At 33.5% G+C, this 17,603-nt stretch overlaps 2 protein-coding genes across 2 annotated transcripts; one reads left to right on the plus strand and one right to left on the minus strand.

Moving 5' to 3' along the window:
- The first annotated feature begins 9,411 nt into the window (after positions 1-9,411).
- Positions 9,412-14,336, plus strand: LOC139896669 (lanC-like protein GCL1). Its single transcript, XM_071879312.1, has 6 exons — positions 9,412-9,491; positions 9,686-9,868; positions 10,140-10,333; positions 10,444-10,555; positions 12,219-12,689; positions 13,855-14,336. Exons 2-6 carry the CDS (start codon positions 9,686-9,688, stop codon positions 14,194-14,196), a joined length of 1,302 nt encoding a protein of 433 aa, XP_071735413.1. The 5' UTR covers positions 9,412-9,491; the 3' UTR covers positions 14,197-14,336.
- A 97-nt stretch (positions 14,337-14,433) lies between these two features.
- LOC139896670 (uncharacterized) lies at positions 14,434-16,905 on the minus strand. Its single transcript, XM_071879313.1, has 3 exons — positions 16,852-16,905; positions 16,554-16,713; positions 14,434-16,435 (listed from the first exon to the last, which is right to left on the minus strand). Exons 1-3 carry the CDS (start codon positions 16,869-16,871, stop codon positions 14,561-14,563), a joined length of 2,055 nt encoding a protein of 684 aa, XP_071735414.1. The 5' UTR covers positions 16,872-16,905; the 3' UTR covers positions 14,434-14,560.
- Between the last annotated feature and the right edge of the window lie 698 nt (positions 16,906-17,603).

The raw sequence follows: 17,603 nt of genomic DNA on the forward strand, positions 1-17,603 counted from the left end.
AACCCCGAAAACTCCAAAACACATACGCCAGTTTTTAGGACTAGCTGGTTACTACAGAAGGTTCATCCAAGACTTTTCCAGAATAGCAAAACCCTTGACTGCATTAACGCATAAAGGGAAGAAATTTGAATGGAAAGATGAACAAGAGAAAGCGTTTCAATTGTTAAAGAAAAAGTTAACTACAGCACCTATATTATCATTACCTGAAGGGAATGATGATTTTGTGATATATTGTGACGCCTCAAAGCAAGGTCTCGGTTGTGTATTAATGCAACGAACGAAAGTAATTGCTTATGCGTCTAGACAATTGAAGATTCACGAGCAGAATTATACGACGCATGATTTGGAATTAGGCGCGGTTGTTTTTGCATTAAAGACTTGGAGGCATTACTTATATAGGGTCAAAAGTATTATATATATCGACCACAAAAGTCTTCAACACATATTTAATCAGAAATAACTGAATATAAGGCAGTGTAGGTGGATTGAATTGTTGAATGATTACGACTTTGAGATTCGTTACCACCCGGGGAAGGCAAATGTGGTAGCCAACGCCTTGAGCAGAAAGGACAGAGAACCCATTCGAGTAAAAGTTATGAATATAATGATTCACACTAACCTTACTACTCAAATAAAGGAGGCGTAACAAGGAGTTTTAAAAGAGGGAAATTTAAAGGATGAAATACCCAAAGGATCGGAGAAGCATCTTAATATTCGGGAAGACGGAACCCGGTATAAGGCTGAAAGAATTTGGGTACCAAAATTTGGAGATATGAGAGAAATGGTACTTAGAGAAGCTCATAAAACCAGATACTCAATACATCCTGGAACGGGGAAGATGTACAAGGATCTCAAGAAACATTTTTGGTGGCCGGGTATGAAAACCGATGTTGCTAAATATGTAGGAGAATGTTTGACGTGTTCTAAGGTCAAAGCTGAGCATCAGAAACCATCAGGTCTACTTCAGTAACCTGAAATCCCGGAATGGAAATGGGAAAACATTACCATGGATTTCATCACTAAATTGCCAAGGACTGCAAGTGGTTTTGATACTATTTGGGTAATAGTTGATCGTCTCACTAAATCAGCACACTTCCTGCCAATAAGAGAAGATGACAAGATGGAGAAGTTAGCATGTCTGTATTTGAAGGAAGTCATTTCCAGACATGGAATACCAATCTCTATTATCTCTGATAGGGATGGCAGATTTATTTCAAGATTCTGGCAGACATTACAGCAAGCATTAGGAACTCGTCTAGACATGAGTACTGCTTATCATCCACAAACTTATGGGCAGAGCAAAAAGACGATACAAACGCTTGAAGACATGCTACGAGCATGTGTTATTGATTTCGGAAACAGTTGGGATCGACACCTTCCGTTAGCAGAATTTTCCTACAACAACAGCTACCATTCAAACATTGAGATGGCGCCGTTTAAAGCACTTTATGGTAGAAAGTGCAGGTCTCCGATTTGTTGGAGTGAAGTGGGGGATAGACAGATTACGAGTTCGGAGATAATACAAGAAACTACCGAGAAGATCATCCAAATTCAACAACGGTTGAAAACCGCCCAAAGTCGACAAAAGAGCTACGCTGACATTAAAAGAAAAGATATAGAATTTGAAATTGGAGAGATGGTCATGCTTAAAGTTGCACCTTGGAAAGGCGTTGTTCGATTTGGTAAACGAGGGAAATTAAATCCAAGGTATATTAGACCATTCAAGATTATTGATCGTGTCGAATTTGAAGAAATGTTTTGCTAAAGAAGATCTCACTATTCCGTTAGACGAAATCCAAATCAACGAAAAACTTCAATTCATCGAAGAACCCATCGAAATAATAGATCGTGAGGTTAAAAGACTTAAACAAAATAAGATACCAATTGTTAAGGTTCGATGGAATGCTCGTAGAGGACCCGAGTTCACCTGAAAACGAGAAGATCAGATGAAGAAGAAATACCCGCACTTATTTCCAGAAGATACGTCAACACCTCCAACTGCTTAAAATTTCGGGACAAAATTTATTTAACGGGTAGGTACTGTAGTGACCCGAACCTTTCCATGTTTATATATATTAAATGAAATTGATATTTATATGATTAAGTGTTTCCAACATGTTAATCAATCAAACTTGTTAAGACTTGATTAATTGAAATAGGTTTCATGTAGACAATTGACCACCCAAGTTGACCGGTGATTCACGAACGTTAACACTTGTAAAAACTATATGATGACATATATATGGATATATATATAGTTAACATGATATTATGATAATTTTGTATCTCATTAGGTATTTAAACAATGAGTTATATACATAAAAATGGGCCTATTGAATTAAGAAACTCGAAAACGATATATATAACGATTATCGTTATATCAACGTCTTACTAATTACATATGAATCATATTAAGATATTGATACACTACGTTTAAAATGATAAAATGATAATTAAGTATATCATAAAGTATGTTAACAATGAACTACATATGTAAAAACAAGACTACTAACTTAAGGATTTCGAAACGAGACATATATGTAACGATTATCATTGTAACGACATTTAAATGTATATATATCATATTAAGATATATTAATATATCATAATATCATGATAATATAATAATTTAACATCTCATTAGATATAATAAACATTGGGTTAACAACATTTAACAAGATCGTTAACTTAAAGGTTTCAAATCAACATTTACATGTAACGACTAACGATGACTTAACGACTCAGTTAAAATGTATATACATGTAGTGTTTTAATATGTATTCATACTCTTTTGAAAGACTTCAATACACTTATCAAAATACTTCTACTTAACAAAAATGCTTACAATTACATCCTCGTTCAGTTTCATCAACAATTCTACTCGTATGCACCCGTATTCGTACTCGTACAATACACAGCTTTTAGATGTATGTACTATTGGTATATACACTCCAATGATCAGCTCTTAGTAGCCCATGTGAGTCACCTAACACATGTGGGAACCATCATTTGGCAACTAGCATGAAATATCTCATAAAATTACAAAAATATTAGTAATCATTCATGACTTATTTACATGTAAACAAAATTACACATCCTTTATATCTAATCCATATACCAACGACCAAAAACACCTACAAACACTTTCATTCTTCAATTTTCTTCATCTAATTGATCTCTCTCAAGTTATATCTTCAAGTTCTAAGTGTTCTTCATAAATTCTACAAGTTCTAGTTTCATAAAATCAAGAATACTTCCAAGTTTACTAGCTCACTTCCAATCTTGTAAAGTGATCATCCAACCTCAATAAATCTTTGTTGTTTATAGTAAGATATCATTCTAAATCAAGGTAATACTCATATACAAACTTTGATTCAATTCCTATAACTATAACTATCTTAATTCGAGTGATAATCTTACTTGAACTTGTTTTTGTGTCATGATTCTACTTCAAGAACTTTCAAGCTATCCAAGATCCTTTGAAGATAGATCATTTCTTGTCACTTCCATTAGGTTTACCTACTAAACTTGAGGTAGTAATGATGTTCATAACATCATTCGATTCATACATATAAAACTATCTTATTCGAAGATTTGAAAATGTAATCACTAGAACATAGTTTAGTTAATTCTAAACTTGTTCGCAAACAAAAGTTAATCCTTCTAACTTGACTTTTAAAATCAACTAAACACATGTTCTATATCTATATGATATGCTAACTTAATGATTTAAAACCGGAAAACACAAAAAATACCGTAAAACTGGATATACGCCGTCGTAGTAACACCGCGGGCTGTTTTGGGTTAGTTAATTAAAAACTATGATAAACTTTGATATAAAAGTTTTTCTTATGGGAAAATGATTTTTCTTATGAACATGAAACTATATCCAAAAATCATGGTTAAACTCAAAGTGGAAGTGTGTTTTCCAAAATGGTCATCTAGACGTCGTTCTTTCGACTGAAATGACTACCTTTACAAAAACGACTTGTAACCTGTATTTCTGACTATAAACTTATACTTTTTCTGTTTATATTCATAAACTTAAGTTCAATATGAAACCATAGCAACTTGAAACACTCAAAACGGATTTAAAACGAAGAAGTTATGGGTAAAACAAGATTGGATATTTTTGCTTGTTGTAGCTACGTGAAAATTGATAACAAATTTATATTAATCATATCCTAGTTAACTTATATTGTATTATACATGTATTCTAACATATTATGTAATCTTGGGATACCATAGACACGTATGCAAATGTTTTGACATATCATATCGACCCATGTATATATATTATTTGGAACAACCATAGACACTCTATATGCAGTAATGTTGGAGTTAGCTATACATGGTTGAGGTTGATTCTAAAAATATATATGCTTTGAGTTGTGATCTTGCCTGAGACGTGTATACACTGGGTCGAGGATTGATTCAAGATAATATATCAATTTATTTTCTGTACATCTAACTGTGGACAACTAGTTGTAGGTTACTAACGAGGATAGCTGACTTAATAAACTTAAAGCATCAAAATGTATTAAAAGTGTTGTAAATATATTTTGAACATACTTTGATATATATGTACATATTTGTTATAGGTTCGTGAATCGACCAGTGGCCAAGTCTTACTTCCCGACGAAGTAAAAATCTGTGAAAGTGAGTTATAGTCCCACTTTTAAAATCTAATATTTTGGGATGAGAATACATGCAGTTTTATAAATGTTTTACGAAATAGACACAAGTAATTGAAACTACATTATATGGGTGAATGATCGAAGCCGAATATGCCCCTTTTGCTTGGTAACCTAAGAATTAGTAAACCGATCTACTAATTGACGCGAATCCTAAAGATAGATCTATTGGGCCTAACGAACCCCATCCAAAGTACCGAATGCTTTAGTACTTCGAATTCGTTTTTATCATGTCCGAAGGATTTCCCGGAATGATAGGGGATATTCTTATATGCATCTTGTTAATGTCGGTTACCAGGTGTTCACCATATGAATGAATTTTATCTCTATGTATGGGATGTATATTGAAATATGAAATCTTGTGGTCTATTATTATGATTTGATAATATATAGGTTAAACCTATAACTCACCAACATTTTTGTTGACGTTTTAAGCATGTTTATTCTCAGGTGATTATTAAGAGCTTCTGCTGTTGCATACTAAAATAAGGACAAGATTTGGAGTCCATGCTTGTATGATATTATGTAAAAACTGCATTCAAGAAACTTATTTTTGATGTAATATATTCTTATTGTAAACCATTATGTAATGGTCGTGTGTAAACGGTATATTTTAGATTATCATTACTTGATAATCTACGTAATGCTTTTTAAACCTTTATCGATAAAATAAAGGTTATGGTTGTTTTAAAAATGAATGCAGCCTTTGAAAAAGTCTCATATAGAGGTCAAAACCTCGCGACGAAATCAATTAATATGGAACGTTTATAATCAATATGAACGGGACATTTCAGCATTGCTCTTTTGTAAGCATGTGTTCGAGATTTGGGAAAAAGTCTTCAATTGGTGGGGTTTAAATGTATTCTCTTCGGCTAGTTTATGTGACATTCTTCAAGGTTCCACAAGTGTCAATATGACGGATGTGGGTTCCAAAATTTGGCAAGTGGTCCTTTGGGTATGTTGTTATCTCATATGGTGGAACCGGAACCAATTAGTTTTTCAACAAAAATGTTTGACACCTCCGGTTGCGCTTTGTGAAATACAAATAAAATTGTTCGAGTGGATCGCTAAAAGGTGCAAGACAAAACACATTGATTGCCACTCTTGGCTTCATGATCCGATTTCACTAGTTATGTAATTATTGTTATATATTTGTGTTGTTTGTATTGTTGACCTAACGGCTTGTTTGGTTAACATTTGGAACTTTTGTATTGTAATCTTGTGGGTTATTAATAAAATTGTTGCCTTTAATATATATATATATATATATATATATATATATATATATATATATATATATATATATATATATATATATCCATTCTCGTCCTAGTAACCAAGCCCTAGTTTTTATTAACGTTAGAAGTCTATATGCAAAGCTGTGAAATTATATATAAATTGCTATGAATATTACTCCAAACAAACAAATTAAAGCTAAATTTTGAAAAAATAAACATCTCAAATACCTGCAAACTAATAAAAGAGGCTACAAAAAACTTACCAATGTAGAAACCTTCCGAACAACGGTAATACGGGAAGCAGATAAATCGGAGAAGATGAAAGTGAACCACAACCATCGCCAACACCATCATGACCATACAATCAGACAACAACGATAATGAAAATATAAACCGAAATGTTATATAAAGAACATACCACATGAGATTTCCAGCAAATAAAGCGACATGTAGATGAAAGTAAGGAAGAGCACGAAGTAGTAGCTGTGAATCGCACCTAATGAACCATGAAATTAGGGTTTCAAAATCGGTAAGAGACACGTAATCGAACCTTACAACAGTCAATACAACCACGAAACCCCAGATTTAGGAGGAGGAATGGAGTAGGAGAAGGTGGGAGGCGATTAGGAATCGCCAAAAAAAGCAGAAGAGGCGAATCCTTATTATTCTTTTTTTTTTATCTGCGAGGAGAGGCTTTTAGGGGAGTAAGAATGTCGTTTCTGTAGGCTTTTAGAATAAAAAGACCAAAAATTTGGTGGGTGTTAGTATATAAAAGGTAATTAGATAGTGTGATTAGACTTTTTGAAAAGCTAACTTAATCTATTGATCAGAAAAGTTATAGAATTTATATATTTTTGTTTTGTGAGATTTGGCTTATTGCCTAAGGACGGCCATCTCGTATCTTTCCGAAAAATCTATAAACATTAATAACGTGTATCTTTAAGGTCAAAACCTTTTTACTTGATTACGAATAGGAATTTTGACTATTATTTTGAATTTAATGCATGGATTGATTGACCCTTTTTGACTTATGTTGACTTTAGTTGACTTTTGTTGACTTTGTGTGTCGAACTCGAGCAATAGAATTATGTTTACACTATGACCCGACCTAATTCATTAGACAAAATTTGACCAACTTATTACTCTAGTTTGAGTACTCGGTCATCACATTCATTTCGAGTTCACGAACTTGATACGCTTGCACCCTAAGGTGAGTTCATAACCCCATTTTACTGTTTTATTTATGAGTGAGAAATCATGCATGCTTTTACTGTATTACACCTAGACACAAGTACAATTACTTACATTCTTACACATGATTTGTAACCATAAATCCCTAGATTGATAGCGTTAATTAATGGGTTTGCTAAGCACAAAGTGTTGTGAATGGATCTATTGAGAGTGAGAATCTCCACCCGAGTTTAGTGTAACCTTTGACTGCTGGTCATAAACAGGTGTATAATCATTTGATCCCTAACACTTGGGTTACGAGTATCTTGTATCATGGGTATGCGGTAACGTTCCACAAACACGTTAAGCTTCGATATTGGGTGCCCATTACCCTCTTCTCCTACCAATCATCTGTGACATCATCATCCTCAATTACTTACCTGATCGTTCAATTGAACATAGAGCTGAACTCGCCTCGATCATCTCTACGCGTCTATACCTCCAGTTTTGCTTTTTAAGGGTATGATTATGAAACCCTAATCTTTTGTTTCTTGTTATTACTTATAAATCATAGTGTAAATTATTCATTGGCTCGAGTCTATGATTGTGTGCATGTGTTTGTGCTTTTAATTTAACCTTTAGTCATTTTTGAAAAATATTCGTATTTAATTTTTCTGAATTGGATAAGTACATGTTGGAATCTGATTGTTTTATGTTCATATTTGGATTGCTGATGAAAAATACTTAAGTTTTCATATAGAAATCGCGCAAGTTCCACAAACACGTTAAGCTTCGATATCGGGTGCTTATTATTTCGACCATGGTAATGGCGATGAACTATGGTGGTGATTGGTGTGGCGGTAGTGATGTGGTGATGAGAATGCCGGTGGTTGTGATAATCATGTAGGTTTGCCAAACATAAGTTGGTGGATGTGAGATTCGGGAACTTGCGTGTTGCCTTTAAAGATCTTTATAATCGAGAAAAATCATAGAAATGTCAGGAAATCTTATCCTGAATAGTTGCAGCTCTTATCCTGTGCAACACGCACCACGCACGAACCAACATGCAATATGCTTGGTGTCCAATGTGTGATGCGTGATGGGTGGTATACTAGTATAACTAGCAACGATATTAGGTAACCACGCATCACACACCAATTTACACGCATCATGCATGATGCGTGGTCAGGGGACGTTATTGTAATTACGAAATTTTGATGACATATTGTTAAACAGTTTCAGAAATGGGGGCATTTTGGCCAATTTTTCATTATTTATTCCTACAACATGAAAGATTTGAGATGGATGTTGATAATTAACTCACACACTAATAACTGAACTTGTTCAACTCTACAATTCACACATGAGCAAATTGGGGGTTTGACGATTAAAAATAAAATGATTATTGAATTTATATTTTTCTTAATCACTCACAAAGTGCAACTAAAACACAATATAGATAATTTATATATATATATATATATATATATATATATATATATATATATATATATATATATATATATATATATATATATATATATATATAGGATATGTTTGATGCGCTAGCTTGCGAGAGCTTATTGAAGCTTATAAGAGTTTGAACTTATGATTTTAATAAGTTCCAAATTATAAGCTTTGTTTGGTAAACAAAAAAAGTATAACTTTAAAAAATTATAAGCTCTTAAAAAATAAGCTACTTATAGTAGATTATGAAAAAAGTAGAACTTATGAATTAAAAAAATAATCTCTAAGTAATTTAATAAACACTTATAAAATATAATATGTTCCGACTACTAATTTTAAAAATAAACTTCAAGTCTAGCTCATAAGCTCAAATTCCAACTAATTTCATCCAAATACACTCTTAACTTGTTTTTTAGTTAACTGAAAAATTTAAGTTCATTCATGTCTTATATGTATGGTTACAAAATTCAAAGGCAGATCTACTTTATACCTAGTCGTAGCACGGACTACTACTGAAATATGCGGTATAGTAATTTTTTTTTAAATTTTTAACTAATAATACTATTGAATAGTGATATTTTTTGTGACACAACTAAATAGTGTTAATTTATTTAAATATTTAACTACTAACACTAACACTAGTAACTACGATTTTACATCCTGACAAAATTACATATACAAATAGTCAAACCCATCGATTGAATGATTAATACTCGGTAGATTTTTGTTCTTTAATTAAATAACATGTGCAAAATGTGTACCAATATTATTCAATCGCTATCAAGGATATTTGATGTTAATTCAATAATATGACCTACTACTCAAAAAATACCATAGAATCGAAATTTCTAGTTTTCGTGATATAGGTGGTAGGCCTAAATAAACACCGTGTCTATAACTACGTGGCACGTGTGATAAACCGGTATATATTCTGGCTTCTTTCCTAATCGTTTTCCATCTTCATCTTCTTCCACCGTCTTCAGCAACTTCACTCTATATACACTTACACAAATATATATATATCTACACATGTTATTGCACTTTTTATAACGAAATTTGAACCGTTGTAAAATTATCACTGTTATAATTTATATTAATAACATATATTTAGTGCAGATGTCGTCATCCATGGTGAATTTAACTTCTTCAAGTGATAACAATAAAAATTGTACTAGTAGCCATGACGAACATCATCATGAACAAATTGAATTTATCTGTTCCGAGACGGTTGATTCCGCCGTAAATCTTTCGCTGTCACCGGAGACGTTTCTCGAAGCTGCGATTGCTCTCAAAGAGCAGGTATTTTGTTCGATTTTGACTCAAAATTAGGTTAAATATGCAACTAACTAAATTAGAAGTGATATATATATATATATATATATATATATATATATATATATATATATATATATATGTATATATATAAGAACTGATTTAGTTTTTAGCTTGAGAACGGGAATCTGTAACTATTTGAGGGTGTACGATACTGTTATGGTGGTGATCTGTATTAGCATCTAACAGGCAGAGCGCGTTAGATTGATTCTTTTTATGTGAAATGATGATATGTTAGGTGGTTGAGGCCACGTGGACTGAATTATGTGCGGGAGGTGGTGAGATTATGGACTCGACGGTTTACACCGGTCTGCTAGGGACTGCATTCACCTGCTTGCGGTTCTATGAGGCTACGGGTAGTCAACAGGATTTGCATTTGTGTGCTGATATTGTTCATGCTTGTGCTGATGCTGTTGCTTATTCTTCTACTAGGTAGGCCGTCTATATCTTGTCATCATTAATTGAAGTACGGAAATTACGTGCAGCTATGAAGTTTTAGTGTAAAAATGCAAGTGTTTTATATTCATTCCTTGTAAAATTAGGTATATGACGTTTTTGTGTGGAAGGGGAGGCATATATGCCTTAGGTGCGGTGATCGCAAATCATTGTGGAGACCGTCACAAGCTAAATTTCTACCTTACTGAATTTTTGGAGGTAAGATTATTTTTCATTTCTATCATTCGAAGGATTTTTTGGGCTCTCGTATGTATGGTTCATGTCAAGTTTGACTTTATTTTTGTGGTTAATGCTAATCTTAGATTAACTCATTACCATTACCATACAAAATTATTTTTGGATAAGATCTAGTAGGTAGGAGTTAAATATTTGTTAAAATTATGGATTGATCTTAAATTCTTAATTAACAATAACAATAGTAGATTACCAAATTACAAATAAGTAATGTAATACTAAGTACGTACGTAGTAGTAGTATTTAGTTGTGACCCATATGTATGGTGGTGAAAATTCATTCTTTACGCTTTATATGTTAAATTAAAAAGTCAAATGTTGGACACTACTTGGTTAGGAGTTTTGGCGGAACTTTATATTAGGGATATAACTGCGACATCACTAGGTATAGAATGCAATAGTTCCTTGTGTGAGTGTTTGTTTATATATGTGTATATGTACGTTAGGCAAATTTATTTAGTGGATCACAATGATGGTCTTAGAACTTGGCTACTATTTTTGGTCAGTAAAAGGAACTTTGCACTTATGGTCCTTAAACGACTTATTTTCACTTTTGTATAATTAGAACTAGGGACTAGGGAAGATGTGAATGTGCATAAAATATAATCAAGGAGCAATTTACATATCCAAGAACACACACATCAATGTCCATTCCAGTTCTTTTTTTTAAAGCTTACAGAATGTATATCACTATACTACCACGACTTGTATCCAAAGCTTATACGGACATAGTAAGGTATAATTAGTGTCATCGTGTGTATGTGTTTATGTGCATTTACATTTTATAAACACGTGCCTATATCTTGTGGTGCTTATTGGTGATTTTCCTTGATTCGAAGATAAGGACAACACACTACATATAGACATATAGTGCAATAATTCAAGTGGGTAAAGAAGATATTTAGTTTTGGAGGTTCACATTTGGTCTAAAAGTTGTAGGTGTTCGTACAGACACTAGATTATCTTTATCCACATTGGTGGTTGGTAGGTCATATCGTAAATTATATTAGTAACATGGTGAGGGTCCTGTGAAATAATTAAGACCAACATTAGTAATTGATTATTGATGATTGATAATTGATATTGATATATAGAGTCATGTGCAATAGTTATTAAATCATATTATATGGTTTACAGTTCATAAGCATGTCAGCATACTACAGCATAACTCGACTATGTACATCAGATCCGACCCAGTTTGATACCCTTGGCCAGCATGGTTAGTATTGGTTAGATACTTGAAGTGTGGTACATATAATGCAAAATATTGTGATGCTTGTATTTTATATGCCTCGTGACATTTTATAACATGTGTTGAGTAATACTTCATGGCATATTTTACTAATTTCAGCAGTTATGAAATATATGTATGCAGTCATGCAGATGATAAATAAACATGATACAGAAATAAATAATATAAACCAAAACAACATGTAGCAGGGAGTTGTTTCGTATCTAATCATCTAAAAGAATCAATTTTTTGTAGACCGTTGAACCATTTTAATTTTTATAGCGATAACAATTTCTATATGTGTAAAGCTAATTAAAATTGGTTATGGAGAACATAATAATAGGAACCATGTGAGAAGGCTAATGTCTTTTATATGGTTTGAATTGATTACCACCAGCTGGCGCAAGAGAAAGCCCTACCCGCGGGACCTGAAGAAGGTGGTTTAGGAATGTCCTACGATCTTCTACATGGGCGTGCAGGGTTCTTGTGGGCCTCATTATTCATAAACAAACATATCGGTCAAGAAACGGTCCCATCAGATCTCCTCAACCCTATCGTCAAGGCAGTGTTAGCCGGAGGAAGGGCAGGTGCATCTGACCATGCAACGTGCCCATTAATGTACAGATGGCACGGGACTAGATACTGGGGTGCAGCCCATGGGCTAGCCGGTATATTACACGTATTACTTCATTTCCCTTTAACTGATGAGGATGCAGAGGACGTAAAAAAGACATTAAGGTATATGATGAGTACGAGGTTTCCACATACTGGTAATTACCCGTCAAGTGAAGGTAATCCAAGAGACAATTTGGTGCAATGGTCTCATGGTGCAGGTGGCATGGCTATAACCCTATGCAAAGCGTCTCAGGTCAGTAAACTAGTCTCACTGTAAATGGCTGAGCCGTTTCTACCACACGACTAAGAAAACGAGACAGGACAAACTGTGCAATTCGGGTGGGATGCATAACATATCAAATTGGGTTTTTGGGTCAAAAGGCTCCACCAGATTTTACAAGTTTTTTTGTAAATTATTACATTATTATTTATTATAATGATAATTTGTAATTTAAAATGTATTATTATAATAATAATAATTGTCTACTATATAACTATTTGAAATATATTAAGAGATTTTATGGATTAAATAATTTGGATGACTTTAGACTTACCTTTAACTTTTTATCTTTAGGTCCTTCCAGATTGACCCAGTCACCCAGAGTGTCTTTTTTGTCCAAATATGTGATTTTTCTTTAAACTAGCATGTGATCAACATGAGAAACTATCCCATTTCTTTTTAGCTAAAACTTTAAATTTCACCATCTTTCAGCTCTATTATTTGAGTCAACGACAAGTGTCGATTTATTGGCGACCTGACTGCCGCTTAGAGCCTAAATTAAATTCTAAGCAGGATTTAAAACTCGTGGGAATTTGATTTTACCATTTTCATGGCGTCTCATTTTTTTTATTTTTTATATTTGTTTTTATTTTTTCAAAAAAATTTTCTCACTTATTGGCCGGAAGTCCTCCAAAGCAATCTCTTTATCCGTCGAACAGAGAGTGGGAGGACTTTCTCTACACTCAGAGCGTTACACTTGCTACCCCTGAAAAATTGTAAACTTGAGGGGCAGCCTAAATTAAATTTTAAGCAGGATTTAAAATTCGTGGAAATTTGATTTTACCATTTTCATGGCGTCTCATTTTTTTTATTTTTTCAAAAAAAATTTCTCACTTATTGGCCGGAAGTCCTCCAAAGCAATCTCTTTATCCGTCGAACAGAGAGTGGGAGGACTTTCTCTACACTCAGAGCGTTACACTTACTCCGGGTGGAGAAATGACTTCTATTTATTCTAGGATAGAAGAAATATTGTGCATCTCCCCTTTCCCTACCCCACACATATGGGATTGAATTTTGTTATTGTTGTTGTTTTGATTTCACCATGTAAAACTCAAGCATGACCCAAAGGCAACCCATTAGTAAAAAATGGGTTGAAACCACCGCACATAACTAAAATCAAAATAATCTTTTTTTTCAGGTGTTCCCACATGATCGGGAATTTCGAGACGCCGCAATCGAAGCAGGAGAAGTGGTTTGGAAGAGTGGGTTGGTAGACAAACCAGGGCTTGCAGATGGTGCTTCTGGGAACGCTTATGTTTTCCTTTCTCTGTATCGTCTAACAGGAGACGCTATATATGAAGACAGAGCCAAGGCATTTGGTGGTTTCTTATATCAAAATTCAAGAAATCTAATAACTAACACCAATTCTAATGGACTTGACTATGCTTTTTCCCTTTTTCAAGGACTCGCAGGAGTGGCTTGTCTTTGTTCTGATTTGGTCAAACCAGAAAACTCAAAGTTCCCTGGGTTTGAACTTTAAAATAAAATCAATAGTTGCTGGCTTTTATGTATTAGTTTGGTTGTATGTTGTATTCCTTGAAACAGGACTCACCACTTGATTGATGCACCTCAAGTGTTTGTTTGTATCTTTATAAGTTATAATCAATGAAATGAATCATTCCTGATGACAATTGAGACTTTGCACCAATTTAGTGTTTTCCTAATGAACTTAGATCAGTGATTCAAAGAAAACTTAATTTTTAATAAATTTGTGGGAATGGGAATAATAAAGTTTTGAAACAAACAATAGTTACATACGAATATCAATAATAAATAAATATTTTTAAACCAAAACCTGTAATCATATATCTGGATATCCAATATATAAACTCACTACAAAACAATCAATTTACCTCTTCTTTAACTTGCTCTTTACCCTGATCTTTATCTTCATCTTTACTCTGATCTTTAACTTGCTCGTTACCCTGTTCTTTAACTTGTTCTGTACTTTGTTCATCACCTTGCTCTTTACCATGTTCTTCGCCATGTTCCGTCGACCCATCTTTCTTAACATACGATTTACCAACAATCATTTCCCCAATCTTCCTAAACAACTTCTTTTTACTGTAAATGCTAGACATATAACCCTTGTTATCACTATCCTCATTATGGCTACTACTACTATGAGCATTGTGGTCCCCATCTTCGGACTGACCCGACCCACCCGAATCACCAAAACCAGTTGCAGATCTCGGGTGCTGAACTTTCGACTTTGGCGTATGCGGTTCAGATTTTGGAGACTCTGTAGTATCAAATATCGACCCTTTTAGCGCTTCCGCCTTTTCAGGATCATCATTAACAACAATTTCAGAAACATCATCATTTTCAACATCTTTATACAAGTGGTCGTCTTCATCTTTGTTAAACTTCATATCATCATAATCAAAACTAAACACTTGTTGTGGTGTAATTCTTCCATCAAGATGATCTTCATAAAGTGACGAAAGTGGCGAATTAAACACATCCTCATGTCTATTATCTTCACAATGCTTATTAGCTTCAGCTTGCGCAGCTAATAATCTTTTAAACTCCTTCACATTTTCACGAGCCGCAACTTCATTTATCCTTAACCTTTCATTCTCTTTCGTTAGAAAATGTAACGATTCCTCCTTTTCTGCAAGTAAATCTTTAAGTTCTGAATTCTCCGCTCGCGCCAAACTAGAAGCTTCTTTAGCAACGTTCGATTCATTCAACGCTTGTTTTAAAATATCTCGTAACTTAAACCCTTCTTCTCTTGAAATCCTTGTTGTCGTTTCAGCTTGAAGTAATGCTTCTTTTAACTTATTATTCTCATGTTTTAACGACGCGTTTTCTTCATCCGCTTTCTTTATACAACCTATAAACCCCATCTCTTTCGCAGTCCATGCTAAAACCGATTCCTCAGCTTCAACTCTTAATCGTTCGGACGTTTCAGTTTGTGCCTCTAATTCTTCGTTTAATCGATCAACTTCTTTTTTCAAATCCATCACTTGTTCTTCGGTTTGTTTAAGCTTTTCCTTAGTTGTACTGGCTTCGGTTGCTACTTCCCTTAACGCCGATGCTAAACCATCCATCGCATTCTTACTCTTTTCTTCTGCTTCGGTCGCTAACTTCACTTCATTCTTCAACATTTTAATCTCATCTCTTAAACTTTTCGTCTCACGCGATGCATCAAAACTACCCCGTTGACCTACACTCGACCCTGAACCTCTAGACACGTTTCTCCCACCTTTTTGTAAATTTTCGAGCCTCTCGTTAAGCGTAATCACTTCAAGTTTCGACTCTTCTAAATCCATTTTCGTTTGCTCGATTTGCCTCGTTTGAAGCATCAACGATTCCAACATATGTGACTCCGATTGCTTCGTTTTCTCAACTTCATCTTCCAAATCCCTAATCTTGTTATTCAGTTTCACTAACTCATCATCTCGTTCCTTTAACTTAACCTCAAACACTTTCGCTGACTCGACACTTTTATTCAACAAACCAATCTCTTTATCTCTTGATTCAATCTCCTTTTTCGAGCTCAATAACGACTCTTTTACACTCTTAAGCTCATTAAACACTTCCTCCGCTTTTTTCGCTGATAAACCTTCATTCGCCAACTGTTTAACCTCCTTAATTTCATTAGCTAATCGATTTTTTTCAGTTTCGACCTCATTTAATCTCTCTTTTGTGTTCTTCAACTCTTCTTCTAATTCACTCATTTGTTTTTGCATCATTGCAGCCTTAACTATCCGATTCTACATAACAAAATCACAAATCAATAAGATGATTCCAAATTAGGACTAACTAAATTAAATTTAATTAAATTTAATTCACATATATATTTAAAATTAAAATGTATTCATTCATTCATACCTCGGATAAACTAACAGAGTTGCGTTCAACAGAAACTACAGCTTGTTTATCAACTTGTGACGTAATACCATCCCCTCTGCAAATCTTCGATCCAGAAATACTTCGTATTAAATACGATTTTGATGAATTTTTCTTCTGTCCGAATTCAAAATAACCAGATCTATAAACAATAAAATTATATATAAATGTAACGTATAAAATTTGATTGGGATATATAGATGCAAAATAATCAAAAAAATCAGACAAGAAAGAAAGAAAAAAAATAAAAAAACAGAGAGAGAAAAATAAAAATAAGTACCTGGATTTTGAACGTAACATTGTGAAATGTTGAAATGTGAAAATTCAACTATTTCTGGAAATTGAGAAAAAGTCGGAAAAAAATGGCGTTATAAATGGTTGAAACTTTACAGGGGTTTGAAGGAGTCCGAGGTTGGCGGGTACCTTGTGTATGGCCTATACAACTGAACATGCACTTTGGACCCCAAATCTTTTTATAATTTACACATTTACTTTCACCTTTTTATAATTTACACATTTACTTTCACCTTTCTGTTTTGTTCTTTTAGAAAAATTTATTTTATTTTTTATTAATCATAGAAACAAATAATTTTCATTCAATTACTCACCACTTTATTACTCATTAATATAAGAATAAAATTGGTATTTATCAATTAAATTTATATTAAAGATTAATTAATTATTAACTTTTATAAATGTTGAAAATTAAGTTTGAGGCATATGGAGTATCAAATGATTTGTAATGAAGTAAGCAAATGGAGAAAGAAAGGTGGAAGTAAACACTTGTATGGAAACAAATTTGATTAAATCTGAATTATTTTCTGACTTTTCTATATAAGGTTTCTTCTTTGTCTTTTGTTTTTATGTTTGTGGTTTTAATGGAAACTTGAAGTACATATGGTGTCTAATTAACTGATTGGTTAATTTGGTAACTGTAGTATTTAATTATTGATCAATCAAATTCTTGAAGACTCGTATTTATTTCTAGTGGCGTTAGGTTCTCATCCAGTGTTTATCGTTTGAAAAAACAAT

Source organism: Rutidosis leptorrhynchoides, chromosome 3 (genome assembly GCF_046630445.1).
Source record: "Rutidosis leptorrhynchoides isolate AG116_Rl617_1_P2 chromosome 3, CSIRO_AGI_Rlap_v1, whole genome shotgun sequence".
Classification (NCBI taxonomy): Eukaryota; Viridiplantae; Streptophyta; class Magnoliopsida; order Asterales; family Asteraceae; genus Rutidosis; species Rutidosis leptorrhynchoides.